At 36.7% G+C, this 15,570-nt stretch overlaps 1 protein-coding gene across 1 annotated transcript; it reads left to right on the top strand.

Moving 5' to 3' along the window:
- Positions 1-2,995: 2,995 nt before the first annotated feature.
- On the top strand, positions 2,996-6,920 carry LOC112730575 (protein FAR1-RELATED SEQUENCE 5-like). Its single transcript, XM_025780646.2, has 4 exons — positions 2,996-5,335; positions 5,440-5,520; positions 5,809-5,960; positions 6,902-6,920. The coding sequence occupies exons 1-4, from the start codon at positions 2,996-2,998 to the stop codon at positions 6,918-6,920; spliced, it is 2,592 nt and encodes an 863-aa protein (XP_025636431.2).
- Positions 6,921-15,570: the final 8,650 nt, after the last annotated feature.

Here is a 15,570-nt window from a genome sequence, read left to right as displayed (position 1 = left end):
TAGTTAAAACGGTTCGATGATTTGTTCAGCTTTTAGAAGTTTGCTAAAAAAGAAAATTTTGATTAAAGCGACAAATACTTCTTTTTTTAAGTTAAAAAATTATGGTTAATATATAAGGTTATTATTAATTTTTGAAATTATTAAGTCTATCTTTGAGTTTGTTTTGTTTTCAAAATTTGTTAAAAGATTTAATTTAATTCTAATTTATTTGGTAGTATTTTTAAAATTTTAAATTTAAATCAAATATGATCTAATCTAATGAGATTAAATTTGATTTTTAAATTTGATTTTAAATTAGTTATCATACCTTTAGAATTTTAATAAAAATGTTTCTAATACGAAAAACATGTTAAATTGAAAAATAAAAAGTTCCCTCCAAAATCCACCCAGAGAAAGTTGTGTCCATAAATATTAAATACACGATCATCACTTCATTCCTTAATTCTACTGTCAAATATATTGTTGTCACCTCTTCCTCTTGCGTGTAGTGTTATTTTTTCTGCTTCTTATATCTATATACAAAAAACTTCAATTTGATCCCAACTATTAACACAGGTGTTGAATTCACTGAAGATGTTGCTATTTTTTGTTCGTTGGTGGATTTGTGTGTTTGTGCTGTTAAATTCAGGAACTGTTAATGGTTAGTATTACCGAACTGTTAGAGATAAAATCCTTCCATTCAATAAAATTACTGTAGATTCTTTGGGACATGGCAACTTCTCTACAATTCAATCTGCCATTGATTCTGTCCCTTCCAACAATAAGTATTGGATTTTAATCAATGTCACGGCTGGTATTTACAGGTAATAAATTTAATATTCTTTTGCTCTGCAAAAAAAATAGTAACTTTTTTTGTCAAGAATAGATGTAGCTTGCCTTGCATCCTCGAAAAACTGTCCAACAATAAAATATCGTATACATGATGAATTTTGAAAATAAGATATAAAACCTGATCAATGAAAGTAATTTGTAAAATTAGGATCCAATTCATTTCAAATATTTACCAAAGTCTAGATGAAATAATAGAATTTTTTTTTAATATTGGAGTGGTAATGGTATTTTTTTAAAATGTGGATTGTTGGGATGTTATTTTTAAATGTGGAATCGTTTATTTAGAGAAGTAGAAATTGGACCATCTGATTTATTAGAGGTACATAAATCAGACCATCCGATTTCTAGAGGTACACAAATCGAACCGTCCGATTTGTGTTTAAAAAAAAATTGAGATACAGAAATCGAACTCTCCGATTTATGTACTTTCTATAATCTTAAAAAACACAAAAAATTATAATGTTAAAATATATCACTACTTTTACTTCCATAACAAAAAAAAAATAACCCAAAAAAATTATGTACAAAAAGTGAAATTTGAACTTATTATCTCTTGCGTCGGCTAGTGAAATATTAAACCCATTCCGGGCGAGAAAGAGGTGATGGAAAAAGGAACGACACAAATTCTATTCCATAGTTATGTTTTACGTCTAGTTCTCAAAAGGTTATTAAGGCTTGTAAGACAAAAAAAAAATCTAGCATGTGATAATTTATTAGTTAATGATAAATTTTTAAATAAAATTTAAATCTATAACGAACTAATCATTAATCTATCAAATTAAAAAATATTATAAAAAAAAATTTCCTTACTAATGAAGACAATATTAAAGATATCATCATATGTGTATAGTGTATACCAATAAATCTACATAATACATCTATAATTTATGACATAATTCTTCATATATTTATCTTAAATCTTGAATCTAAAATCACTTAATTAAAGAACAAATAATAATAATAATAATAATAATAATAATAATAACTTATTATAATACTTGATTATTTACATGAATAACTAAATTTTTTTTCGTTACCATATTTTTTGATTCATCAAGTTAAAGACTAACTCATTTTTTTTTATTTTAACTAATAAATTGTAGGTGAATTCTTCCAAACCCATGGCAATTTTGTGGGTAAGTTACTCTTGCACATGTGTCTTCATCTCAGCCATTGATCAAAAAAATTTTCAACCTTTCATTAATTGCATTCATTGATAATAGCAAAAACCTTTAATGAACATATACTATAACAAATACTACATTAATTATTGTATACATATACTATATAGTGTATTGGGGAACATTTATAATTATAATTTATAATCTCTAACTTGTTTTTCATTTTATAAAATACCCTTCATCACTTTCTTAAATTCAACATGCATGTCTCACAAGCCTTTTAATTCATGTTTCACTTCCTGGAAAACGCATAGAACTCACTGTCCACTGGTTTTTTCGCCTTCGTTCTATACCCACTACCCAACCCTGGAATTTGTTATCCTAGAACCCACTACCCAACCCTGTTTGATTTTTAGTGTCCATTTAGCAAGAATGATCTCCTTCGAGTAACAGGTTCCGGAACTGGTACTCTGATTTCGTCGGATTGGCGTCGACGTCAACTGAGGAGAGGGCGAACGTTCTTTACTGATGTGGCTCCGGTAGAGAATTTTGTAGCAGAACTTCTGCTAGATCCGAAGCTCTGGCTGCTGGAAGCTGGTTTACCAACATTCATTTTTCGGCTGCCTTCGAATTAGGTGCGTCGGATTAGGTAAAGGTCACCTCTCTCCGACTCCGACAGTGCATTTTTTATCCGTTGAAACTCAACCTCTGGTTCTCATCAAGGTATGTCCGATTAAGTTTTTTTGTTAATCCAGATTAGTTTAATTTTGATGATAGTCTATGCCTTTTCAACGGTTCTCTGTTTACGGTGTTGGGTTGCTATTATGGATTATGGAAATAAAGCAACATTGTCCAGTTCTATGCTGTGGCTAGGTTTGGGGAATTGAAATTAAAACCTAATACTGGGGTCCAAAATAATTGGGTTAGTTTAATTGGATTTGGTTCATTTAATTTTACATGCAGCTTCGTTTAGCTTTCCTTCGTTGCTGCCATTGGCTCTGTTTATTGACATTTTTGGGTAAAATTATGGCAGGGGTTAAATTATGTCCATAAAGGAGGATGATGTTAAAAATGATTCTGATAATGATTTGGGTGATGATTTCGATTATCAACCGAATGCAGAAGATGATGCTGATGACGACGATGTGGATTCGCTGGATTCCACTAGCAAGAGTGAAGAAGTTTGTGGTGTAAAAAGAATAGCGGATTTAATGGTGGAGGATATTTGGAACCTGGAGTTTAGGACGGAGGATGAGGCCTGCCAATTTTATAACGCTTATTCTTGTTGGCATGGATTTGTAATGAGGAAGGACGACGTGGTTAGGGATAATCAAGGTAGAATCATTAGCAGGCAACTTGTTTGCAACAAAGAGGGCTGGAGAAATATGAGGTATCTCGATCTGGATGATAGATCAAGGGAGGCAAGGTCACTAACGCGAACCAAGTGTCCAGCTCGGCTTAGGGTAAAGCTTGACTACGGCTGCCGTAGATGGAAGGTATCATGTTTTGTGGAATCTCACAACCACGATCTGACGCCACCCCAATTTGCGCATCTGGTACCGGCTAATCGTCGTCTCACTGTGACTGATAGAGTCCAAGTGGAAAATCTTCATAATTTTGGTGTCAAGAGCTGCCATATTATGGGGTATATTGCATTCCAGAAGGGTGGATATCGTCATGCTGGCTTCACACGGAAAGATTTGTACAACCACATCGATCGCTATCGTCGGGCAAAAGTTAAAAACGGGGATGCCAATGCGGCAATAAACTATTTGATTGGCAAGTCAAACAACGATCCGCTGTTCTTTGGAAAGTATATGTTCACTACTGACGAAAGGCTGGAGCATATTTTTTGGTCAGATGGGCAGTCAATTATCGACTATCACTGCTTTGGAGATATTGTTGCCTTTGATTCTACCTACAAGAAGAATAAATACAACAAGCCTTTGGTCATTTTCTCTGGATGCAATCATCACGGGCAGACTGTTATCTTCGGCTCCGCCCTACTATCCGACGAAACCACAGAGACGTATAAGTGGTTGTTGGAAACCTTTGTTGAAGCGATGGGTGGGAAAAGTCCAAAAGCGGTAATAACTGACGGAGACCTTGCCATGCGAGATGCAATAAGGAATGTTCTGCCTGATGCGACCCATCGGTTATGCGGCTGGCATCTGCAGAGAAATGCATGTGAAAACATAAAGAATCCTAATTTCCTGCGCGATTTTAAGGGTCTTATATACGACAACAACGACCAGAGAGACTTCGATCGGAGATGGGCAGCCATTTTGGATAAGCACAACCTTGTTGGCAGTACCTGGATGGAAAAGACGTACGAAACTCGTGAGATGTGGTCCCATTGTTTCCTTCGGAATAAGTTTTTCGGTTACATAAGGACGACATCACAGTGTGAAGGTATAAATTCTCTCATCAGATTCTATGTTAATCGCAAGAACACCCTCATTGACTTCATGCATAACCTGGATAGGGCCTTAAAGGAGTATAGAAACAACGAGTTAATAGCTGACTTTAAGTCTCAGTGCTCAGAGCCAGTGATGATTACCTCGTTGGAGGTATATGAAAGATCTGCATCATGTTATTTCACGCGAAACATTTTCAAGGAAATTCGTAATGAGATTCAGAGGGCAGGGGCTTTGAATATAACGGTACTAAGCACAACCTTGGACAAGGTAGAGTTCAGTGTGACTGCTCTCGAAGACCCGGGCAAAGATCGACGGGTGGAAGTCGATAGAGGTAAGAATCTGTTCTCGTGCTCGTGCAAGCTGTTTGAATCACGTGGTATTCCCTGTAGTCATATCTTCTGTGCCATGAAGTTCGAAAACATACTTGAGTTTCCAGATTCGTTGATATACAAGAGGTGGACAAAGAATGCAAAGAACGAATTTATTAGCACAGAAATGCCTGTGAATGATGACATCGAAAGGGTCTTAAAGTTTCGAGTTGGAGCATTGGCATCGAATTGCAACAAGCTGTGTGATATTGCTTGCAAGGATCTTGCAGACTTTGATGAAGTCCAGTCTGAACTTGTCAATTTAGTTATCCGCCTGCAGTCACGCAAACAGGGCAAGTCAACTCCTAATGTTAACGTGGAAGGCATCAACGATCCATTTGTTGTCAAAAGCAAAGGAGCCCCTTCCAAGAAGTCTTCTTGGAGGAAGAAGAGAGCATGCTCTAATTGCCACAAGTACGGTCATTACTACAAGCGCTGTCCAGATCTGATGCAGCATAGTGTTGAAGGTAACCATCGTGATCGATCATACGGCAATGCATCAGCCAAGGACTCAGGTTTTAGTCCAGAGAGGTTTGCTAATTCTTCGAGATCGTTCTCAATTAAGTCCGAACACCTCTCAGGACCTAATACCAAGGTACGATTTGTTTATTCTAAATAGGCTCCTGCTGTGAAAATCTTGTTCCGTGTTTGTCCCTTTAAAAACCATTAAACTATGTGAATGCTCCTCTGTTTGGGCAGCCTTTTAAAAAGGGTGGAACAAGGAAGTTTACGGCGACGGGTATAAGGAACCGGAAGGGTAAAGACAACACTTTTGTTGAGGTAATTTTTTTGAATGTAAACATCTAATTTCCGTGTCATGAACTGGGTAAATTAATGAAGATCTCGTTTTTCTTGTCTTAAAAAAAATAATTTATAAAACAGCAAAGCCTCCATGAAAGCAGCGAATCCATTGACATCGCGTCCACGAATGGTGTTTTCAATAAAAATCTCTACTCGTTAACACAGGTGTGATGCGTAAAACTCCTCTTAACCACTTTGCGATGAATGACAATTATGGTTTTATGCATGGTTATAGTTTCTGATTGGGGATTATGATGTTATCAGCAGGTGAAGGAGTCACAGCAGGACAAGAGACATTCATTCACGAACTATGAATGCATTAATGATGTTGTTGATGATAAATGTGACACACGACATGTGCAGATCGATGTCCGAGATCCGTTACCATCGTCACTGCCTTGTGGCAACAAACAAGGATCGTACATGGCATTGTTCGCGTCGATGCATAGGACACGTTGACCATTTCAAGGAATTAGTCTTCTGAATTTAGTGCAATGCAAGTATAATTGGTTCTAAAAGCATGATCTATCCTGATTTACCGACCGCAATGTATTAGTCACAACTTGGTATTGAGGAGTTTTAAGTTGTAGTCATTTACGTTAAGTATGAATATGTCCATTTTGGTGATAATGATGTTCAGTAATATATCTGTGATTTGCTTACAGTGCTGTATTCTCGTTGTAGTAAATTGCGGTTGACTTTTGGGTAACGATTTGCTACCATTGTGATTATGCAATTCAGTTGATCAATTAGAGTTGTGTAAATTGATTTTTTTCCCTACTTAGTCCATTATGATGACAGTAATGTTGAATAATATGCATGTGTTTTGCTTACATTGCTGTATTTTAGTTGCAGTTTATTGTGGTTGCATTTGGAGTAAGGACTTCCTACCAATGTGGTTATGCAATACAGTTGAAAAAACAGAGCCGTGTTAATTGAATTTTTTTACTTTCTTAGTGCATTTGATTTACCAACCAAATTATTTGGATTGAATGGGTTGTAGTCTCCAAGGTTGAATTGTTCTTAGATGGTTACGAATCTCTTTTGTAACGTTGAGGTTGTGAATCTACTTTGTTATTATGGATTTCCTGTATTCATTGAAAATTTTATTTAAGGGAAAATGGCACACTGTGTATGAAAGCAGTTTAAAATATATATAGATATATGAAGCAGAGAATTCGTAAACACAAACACATTTTTATTCGCTCATATCATAGTTTCGATTATTAGGTTCAATAACATTTTGAGGTTGTTAGAGTCTTACATAATGACAGAATTTAACACTAGAAACAATAAATGTTTGAAACACTGCAGACATTTCCTTTAAGTTGTACAATAACGAATCTTTCTATGTTATCAGCTACTTGAATACGGCATGACTTTACTTTGACAGGCCGGGTTTTGCTTCATGGGATTGAGAGCTTGAATATTTCCAGAATGTAGTCATACAGCATCCGTAACATTGTTGACTATTATGACCTGATATTAAGAAAACTCATCACGACAACTATACACATTAGATGAATCAAAAAAATCAATTAAATCAGTAAACCTAAAAAAAAGGATCCACGAAACTGCTAGTTACCCTTTAGCCTTTTGGGTTCTAGGTTCTTCATCAATTTCCTTTCACAGTGTTCTAACTACATACACAACAACAGCCTATGTTAAATATAAGTATATAAATTCAAAGAAATACATCACATGGACCAACCATACATTAGTCAGATTCTTTTAATAGCTCTACTGCATGCACCCAAACACCATCCGAGACACTTCCAGTCTAAATTAGAAAAAAGAAGCATTTTTTTACCTCTAGACAGATATCTTCTGTGGGAAAAATGAATCGGTACAGCAGCACAAGTGCCTAAGTTGGTTTGGGAATGGTAGTTCTCGTTTTCACCATCTTCCTGAACTCTTGGGGGAGAAGCAACGTCATCTGTTCCCTTTGCGCATCCTCGTCGTGCATTGAGATGAGAAAATGGTTAGTTAATATTTTGCTTTTTTCTTCCGTGCAGAAGTTTGTGGAAAAGGTACCGCGGTCGTAAATACAACCGTTCGTGAAACATAGACAGATTTTCGCTATGTACGAAAATTATGAATTACTCAAGACAAAACCCAAGGCAGTATTATAGAGGTCTGTAGCCGATGACATGTTGTCGAACTTTAATTTAGTGTGTCAAGCCGACTCCAGAAGACGTTCCTTGTTCGGCTAAGTGGGAAGGAGTATCAACTCCAATTTTGTCGGAGCTATCAACGGGTGACGGAATAAAAGTCAGACGGAGGAAGGTAAATGATAGTGTTTGGTTAAATGAAGGTTGGTATGCACTTCCTGAGTTCTTAAGACTAAAGCATGGATATTTTGTGGTTTTCAAGTTCATGCTGAATCTATATATGAATTAATTGTGATCCACTTTGACTGATGCAAAGAATGAATAGTCAAGTTTGAAATGTTTTCATAACGACCAGCAGGAAGTGATACGGAAAATCATTTCCCACATCCCGGTGCTCGTGATGGAAACGGATCAACCTCGAAAATTCAATCATCTATTCACTCAGTAGGATCACAAGGAATTCATCATCGATTTAACAGTGCACAAAAAAACAACAAAATACCCATGCCTTAGCGCTAAGAAATCAACAACTCCATACCAACTTTCATTTAAACAGACACGAGCATCAATAATTTTTCTCAGTCAAACCTTTTTCCCGTCACCCGCTGGTACCTCCGACAATATTGTCTTAAAAGAGCCTAACCAAGTAACTCTGAAAATTTTATTCACATTACAACCATCACGCCATTGTCTTACCTTCATAGTCAGATTTGTTGGCTGCTTTGGGTTCGGTTATTGAGTGGCTTCACCTGTGAGTTCAGTTTCCAACATCCGAATGGCGACGGCAACCACATGGCTGTAAATTTCATCGACCAACATGCATCTTGGATCACAAAAGTCCACCCAGCAACAATTGGAATGAACACTGCTTCCCGAAGACAATCTGAAATCCCAGACAGACACATCAGGTATAAAAACTCAATAAGTAATTCATCAAATCAATTATATACATTAACAACCATGTTCCAACAAAATCATGTCCAAATACACAACCTAATATAATGACTTCACAAATTATTCCATAAACCGAGAAGAACTTACCATCGTATCAACGATAGAGCCACTTTGATTTAGCGAGAAACAAGTCATCATGTGAGACGATACAGGGCATCCATGATACTACCACTAATTGTGACGATTTGTGGAATTAGGGAAAACCTCAACCAAATGAGCGTTGATGGGGTTTTTTTTTTTTTGGTCGGTGTTGAGGTGGTTGAAGACAATCTGCCCATTTGTAGAACCCTCGCTTGGTGTTGGATAGAGTGATCTTGGATGTGGATAAAGCCTTATCTCATTAGGATCGGCAATTTGTGGTTCTCGTTCTTCTCTTCCAGATCCACCTCTTCTTATCTATGCTCTGGACCTGCAAAATGAAACCACATGACCCCCACTGCAAAGTGAATAAGCCCACACCACCTATTGGCCCAACTACCTTAAACAAGTCCACCTCTGAAGACCAAGACCAAAAACCACAATGCAATAACCCAGCCCACGTACCACCCATTAGAACCACATAACTCTACTCAAGACCACTGGCCCAGCTGAGATCCAAGCCCACCAAAATAAATTACCCACCCTAGAGTCATTAAAAGAAACTACGGATGGGCTATTTTACTCATTGATTGGGCCGAACTAATTTTTTACTCCTCTGTTCATATATCAAACAGTAAAACATTTTTCATTAAACCAAGTTAAAAAAAAAACAAAAAAAAAACTGGTGACATACGGCTTCGTTCAAACATTACCGGTGTTTTAATCTTCCTCGATAAACTTTTTTATCATTAACATTTTAAGGTCAAACCAAACCAATTTTTTTAAAAAATCCCCCCTTTAAAGTGTCAACTTTAAACCCAGCATATAAAGAGAATTTTACCTACAACAATTTGAGGAGTTGTTGTCTTCCTCACCTATTGGGCCACATTTTTTTAATAATTTTTCGTAAAAGGCCAACAAAGTTTCAATTTATTCTGGCTACTATTTTTTTAAAAAAAAGGCAACTTTGCCATTTTTAATGACAAACTAATTTTTTGTGCAATCAAGTTAGAATGGTAAAGTAAAAAAGAAAATGAGCACAAACATAAAATATTTGCGAACGCGATGCTGTTTTAGTTAACACCAAAAGTTGTTTTCAATTTAGTCACAGCCAAAAAAAAGTCATTATAAGTGTTCAACAAACAAGAAACATATAATACTCTGTAAACCCACTACTGGAAAAGTCTTAGCATGATATATTTTGACAAAGAGGTCAAACACAGGGACTAAGCGCCTTCAGTCACTCATCCTTATGCATCCTATCTGCATCGAACCTGGATGATCGTCACTGGCTCCTTTGATATCACCTCGAAGACACCCACTCCACCTGGCTTGAAGTTGCACAATGAAGCAAAGTTCTCCCATCCTCCAGAAATAACGCCGAAGCTACCATCCCTCTTTCCACTGTACCTTGTATATGTAGCTTCGACCTGTATGTGGCCATGTGTGAGGATGAGAGGGTGCCTTTGACCAGTGAAGTGACTGAGATGAGGGACGTTCGGCTGATTATAACACAAGAAATTTCAGTTAGTATTATCTACTTTAATGCTTACTTTAGTAAAACAATATTTCAACCAAAATGTCTTAACAACTTAACGCTTACCAATAATCGCGACGACATCATGCGAGCAGTTAGGTCCATCACAAAGAAAGGCCACTTGCTTTTGACCTTTGTGGCAACCGCTCTAGCACTGGCTGAAGGAGGGATGTTGATACACTTTGCAACTTCATAATTACCAGTCCTTACATATGGTGGTTCTTCAGGATGACGGAGTTGGTACGAGTTCTCAATGCCACCAAAATAAAAAATCCTTACTTGGACATTTGGAGTTTCCTTTGTGTGTGAAATATAGCATGGAGTCCAGATTGATTTTGTACATCTGATAGAACTCCTCCCAGCCTCGAGTCAATGCAATTTTGCCACTTTGGAGTTGCGTCCAGAAGCACCGACAGGGGTTATTCTTTCCGTCAGGCACAACCAGGTCCAGGTAGGGGGTACGGTTTGGTAGCTCATCGGGAGTTATAGGTAGTGACTGTTACAAATTGGTGAAGTTCTGTCAAAACATCGATAGCATTGCAAAAACTCTAAAATTAAGAGGTGTTAAGGAAATGGATGTTAATTACCAGTTTGAACATTGAAGGCCTTATTACTGGCTTCAGAAACCTCATCTTGTAGCTCTGTGTCGCACCGTTATCAATCTCTTGGACTCTCTTACCCTTGTCCTTCGAAGTCGTCGTCTATGGCAAGTGTCACACAGTTGCCAAGTTCAAAAAGGAACAAGGTCAGAGTTCATTTAAAAAAACCCATACAGTCAAAGCTTCTGATTTAAAATCAACACACATGCATGTTTTTGGAATTGGAAACTAAGTGGTTCAATTTTTTCACTCACAGTGCAACTACATTTTGTTGTAAGGTTTAGGGTCGTGATCTATTGAATCTTTAACAGAACAATCTTAATCAAACCTAAATGCATAAAATCCTTTTCAGACGAACAAATCAGAAACCCACATCAGTCCCCCAATCATTTAAAAAATGCTTAACCACGTCTTAATTTTATTTGACTACGATTGCATACATTGACACTACATGCAGATGACGATTAACAACCGATCACTATCAGGAGAAGAGTTAGGATAGAGTTTCACCTTGTTTGACATATTCTCCGAGACGAAGCTGTCGGAGTCGATGCCTTCAACAGCAACTTCTGTGTTATGTTGGGGTTGCTATGAGGAGTGTTTTTTGAAGGAAGATGGAAGGTGAATACTGTTTACTGAAGGATACTTATGTTACACGCTTGTGAATCAAAAGAAAATATAAAGTAAAAAACGAGTGGTTAAAAAACGCGGCATTTTTACAAAAAAATTTAGTGAGTTATTTAGCTACTTAAACCTTGTGGTTTTCGATAATCTCCAACAAATATTCTATTCTATCCAATAACTCCCCGTAAATCCCTCTCCTTCGAAGTTCGTTTTCAACGAAATACCAAATAAAATTTAATTTAACTTAAAAAAAAAAGAAATCCTAGGAAGATGAAATTATTAATTCATTGATTGCTATTAACCGCATTAATTTATGCAAAGTTGCTGGAACACATTTTAGGATTTAAGTCAAATAATTAATTTAATAAGTCGGTTTAAACGTAACTACTACTATTTCCTTTGAAAATTAAATTCTTCAGCAATTGTTACCATCGAAATTAATGCTAGATTAAATTAAAACCACTAGAAACTCGAAACAAACGTTTTAAATTTTTTAAAATTAAATTCATTTTTTTAAATAATCTGTTTATTGTGTATCTTTTTTTCTTTTTTAAAATGCCTGTGTCTATCTATTTGATAACTATTATTGTTTATATTTAGATTCTTCAATGAGAATTATTAAACTACATAAACCTCAAAAAAAATCGTTGCACATTTCCAAAACATTTTGATAATCAATGAATTAAAGTTTATTTTTACGGTCTCCAAAATTTCGGATAACACAGAGTTGGCTAATATTAAAGTACCTCTCTACCACTGATTTGACGTTTGGATTAATTTTACATTAAACGGATTAATAAATTCTCAACTAACATAGTCACAAAGTAAAACAACTGAAAAGAAAAAAAGTTACGTTTCTTTAGTCAACTATTGTTCTTCTGAAAACTTCCTTGGCTTCTCCCTCCTTCAACCACAGTCCACAGCCATCGTCGAAGTAATTAATCAATAATGGAGTCTGGATTCCGGTAAGCATCTTCTTCAATTTTTACTACCTCCTTTGATAGCAGCCGTATCTGCAAAGAATAAAATGGAGCATATTGTAATAACTGCATGCATAGATTAATTAAATAAAGAGTCACAAAATGTTTGGCTACTCCATTCTTTTATGGTTTCGGCACTTTGTTTTATTCGTTGTTGTTTCTACATGTTGGTTTAGGTATGTTAATGCATTAAGGAACATTCAACAATCTTACAACCAATCTATGTGTTTGGGCTCTTTGCAACAGATGTACGTATATCCACAATTTTGCATTTTTTCGTTGTTATTATTCTGTTAAAAAACGTTTGGAAAACTAAGTTGCCATGGTTTTGTCTTGTTCCGCACAGGATGATGTGAATTCCCACCTAATATTGTGCATCTCTTCAAGTGGTACAGTACCACTGATCTTATTTGGTGACACTCAAGACAATTGCCTCCACATCACACCCAAGCAAGAAGGTAACAGGTTCTGGATAAAAGGAGCTGATATAGGGAGGATACGGCGCATGTACAGAAGAAGTTCTTTGCTGAGTGTGGAGCTTAGGTACGTTGGCTGGGGAGTATTCTACATGCTCGTCCGGGACATTAACCGGAAAGATGAACCTCCGTGTGTTGTTGATGACATGTATGCGGCGAAGGTTTTGCCTGACTATATAGTTCAACGCTTAGCTTCGGTGTGTGGGGCTTACTTCAACAAAGAAGTCCAACTTAGAGTCTACCAGACAGAGATGTTCCTTATGAATCACCGCCGGATCCAACAACAGCAACATTTGGATACTCAGCAGTCAGGGTGAGTAACAATGGACCATTATTTTCTGGTCTAATTTCTCACGTTTTCATGTTTTGTGCCTAAATTTTTTTAACTTAACTACAGTGTAAACAAGAGGCAACATGGTGGGGGGGCTGAGGCAGGTCCTAGTAAGCGACAGCGACCTCAGACCTGTCCTGAATCGTCCGTCAACCAGGGGTCAAATTAACAGATTTATGCAGACCTATAAATTTCCTGTGTAGTGTAATTAATCAAAATGTTATCCTTAATGTGTTTTTGTATGTGACGTAATGTCTTGACATTTGGTGATCAATTGCGATATACTATGTTTTATATTTATGGTGCATATGTTGCTTTCTTTTTTGTTGCGACTACGTTTGGTTATCAGCAGTGTATCGATCGGATATTGACTGCTACTCATGCAAATACAATGCTACTGAATGCAAATGATACTGTTCGCACGTATCATAGATGATAACACTAGTATATGGGAAAACAATGGATTTATTTGATTCTTAACTTTGTTATTTTTTAGTTGGAGCACTCTCCCGGTTTTTGGTTTTACAAAAGTTTAGAAAAAAAAGAAAAGAAAGTACTAGATTTCACATTGTCACTGGCCACTTATATGTCATTTGGAATTTTGGTCAGAGTGTATAATCCTTGAAGTTTTGGAAAGATTTTTTCTCCTAACAACAGCTTTAGGGCCCACTAACAAAATTAAAACTAATACACAAACTGTCAGCCACGTACACCAGTTTAAAAATGTCCAAGTAAAAAAGGTGAAACTCAAATAACATATTTCCAAAACACATTCCTGGTTTGTCTCCGACGTTATTCCCAACAAGTTCAAGTACCATGGAAAGATAATCTAACTTGGATATTAAAAAATGAGCCTATAACGTATATTTCATCTCCCTTAACAACTAAGGATTCTGTTGTAACTTGTAAGTAGATTATTTTGAAAAAAAAAGACACTAACCTTTATCGTATATAGTATGACTAATTCACACAGCGATAATGTGTTCCTGTCCCACCATCTGATCCAACATTTCATGCCTTGTATGGTATGATGAACGACATTTTGTCCCCCATGATAATGCGCGGGATTGATGCGTCGTTGAAAAGAACGAAAGCAAAATCACCCGAGTCTATGTCCCTCCGAGGTATGACTGTCACCCTTTGAACCACATGACCAAACATGTTGCAGAAAAACTCAGCAATGCCATCTGCAGTGGGCATCGACTCTCGACGAAGCATACGGTCAGTGTCTTTGGACGTTCCGCGTCATCCATCTCCTTGCAGACGTACTTCAGCTTTCCCTTATCTTGCTCAGTTTGCTTCCTCCTTGTTGCATATGCATTCCTCGGCCATTGATATGTCTACTCAATGCCTCTGGTGCAACCGATATGCATTTGTCCTTTGTGTTGAAACCCAGTAGTTTTTAGGAGTCCTCTGGTACTCAACCACACCGCATCCATCGTTATGTCGCCTAGAATTCTAGCGCAATGGTATATAGGGTATCGGGAATTAGGTTAGCAGGACGGATCTCATCCTATGAACCTGGTATAACGTGAGCTCAGTTTTCAGCACGTGTCCGAGGGTTTCGAGTTTTCTGGAGTTCTCCACAACCCCAGATAACTCCTGAGATAGTAGGCATTGGCAAACAGATGACACATTCATCGGCAAGACTGTTCATAAACCAGCCTTCCTTTTTATGGCTGTTTGCACAATACCATTCAGTCCCATTGTCTCCAGTGACAGTAGAAATGCCATGACCATCAGGGACTGTTTAACTTCGCGGTGAAGGACTTGCGTCAGGATCCTGAATGTAGTTCGATCTATTCCATGAAACATTTCCAAACATTTGATTGCCATGGTTGAGGGCTTCCTTCTAGTATCCATGTTGTATGGGTTAGAATTTGTAAGCATATAGTTTGTAGTTGTAGTTTTTTTATGCTTAGACCACCTACTCATTTCCTCCTTCTTATAGTCATGCAGCATGGTCTCCACTTTATTGCACCATCTTATTGCTCATAGTCCTAGACTAACCATCACCTACCTAATTGGAATATTATTTAATGGCCTTAATTACATTGTATACATGTATATGATTTTATTGATACCACTAGGTGCGGTTATAGTTTCTTCTTGAAAAAGAACATGTGATAACTTTATCTAGTAAGGCGAAATTGAAATTTAATTGCGTAAAACATGCCATATTTCCTATGAATCATAACAGCTTATTTAGCATAGGCAGAAATAATTTGTTTATACAAACATTATCGTTTTAAGTTACATGACTGAATAGATGTTACTAATTAATTCTCTAATAAAGTTAATATTTATAGACCAAAATAAAATAATATATTAAAAGTGGG

The sequence above is a fragment of the Arachis hypogaea genome, chromosome 12, assembly GCF_003086295.3.
Source record: "Arachis hypogaea cultivar Tifrunner chromosome 12, arahy.Tifrunner.gnm2.J5K5, whole genome shotgun sequence".
NCBI lineage: Eukaryota > Viridiplantae > Streptophyta > Magnoliopsida > Fabales > Fabaceae > Arachis > Arachis hypogaea.
The sequence above is the reverse complement of the archived record's forward strand: the minus strand, read 5'-3'. Positions and strand labels throughout refer to the sequence as shown.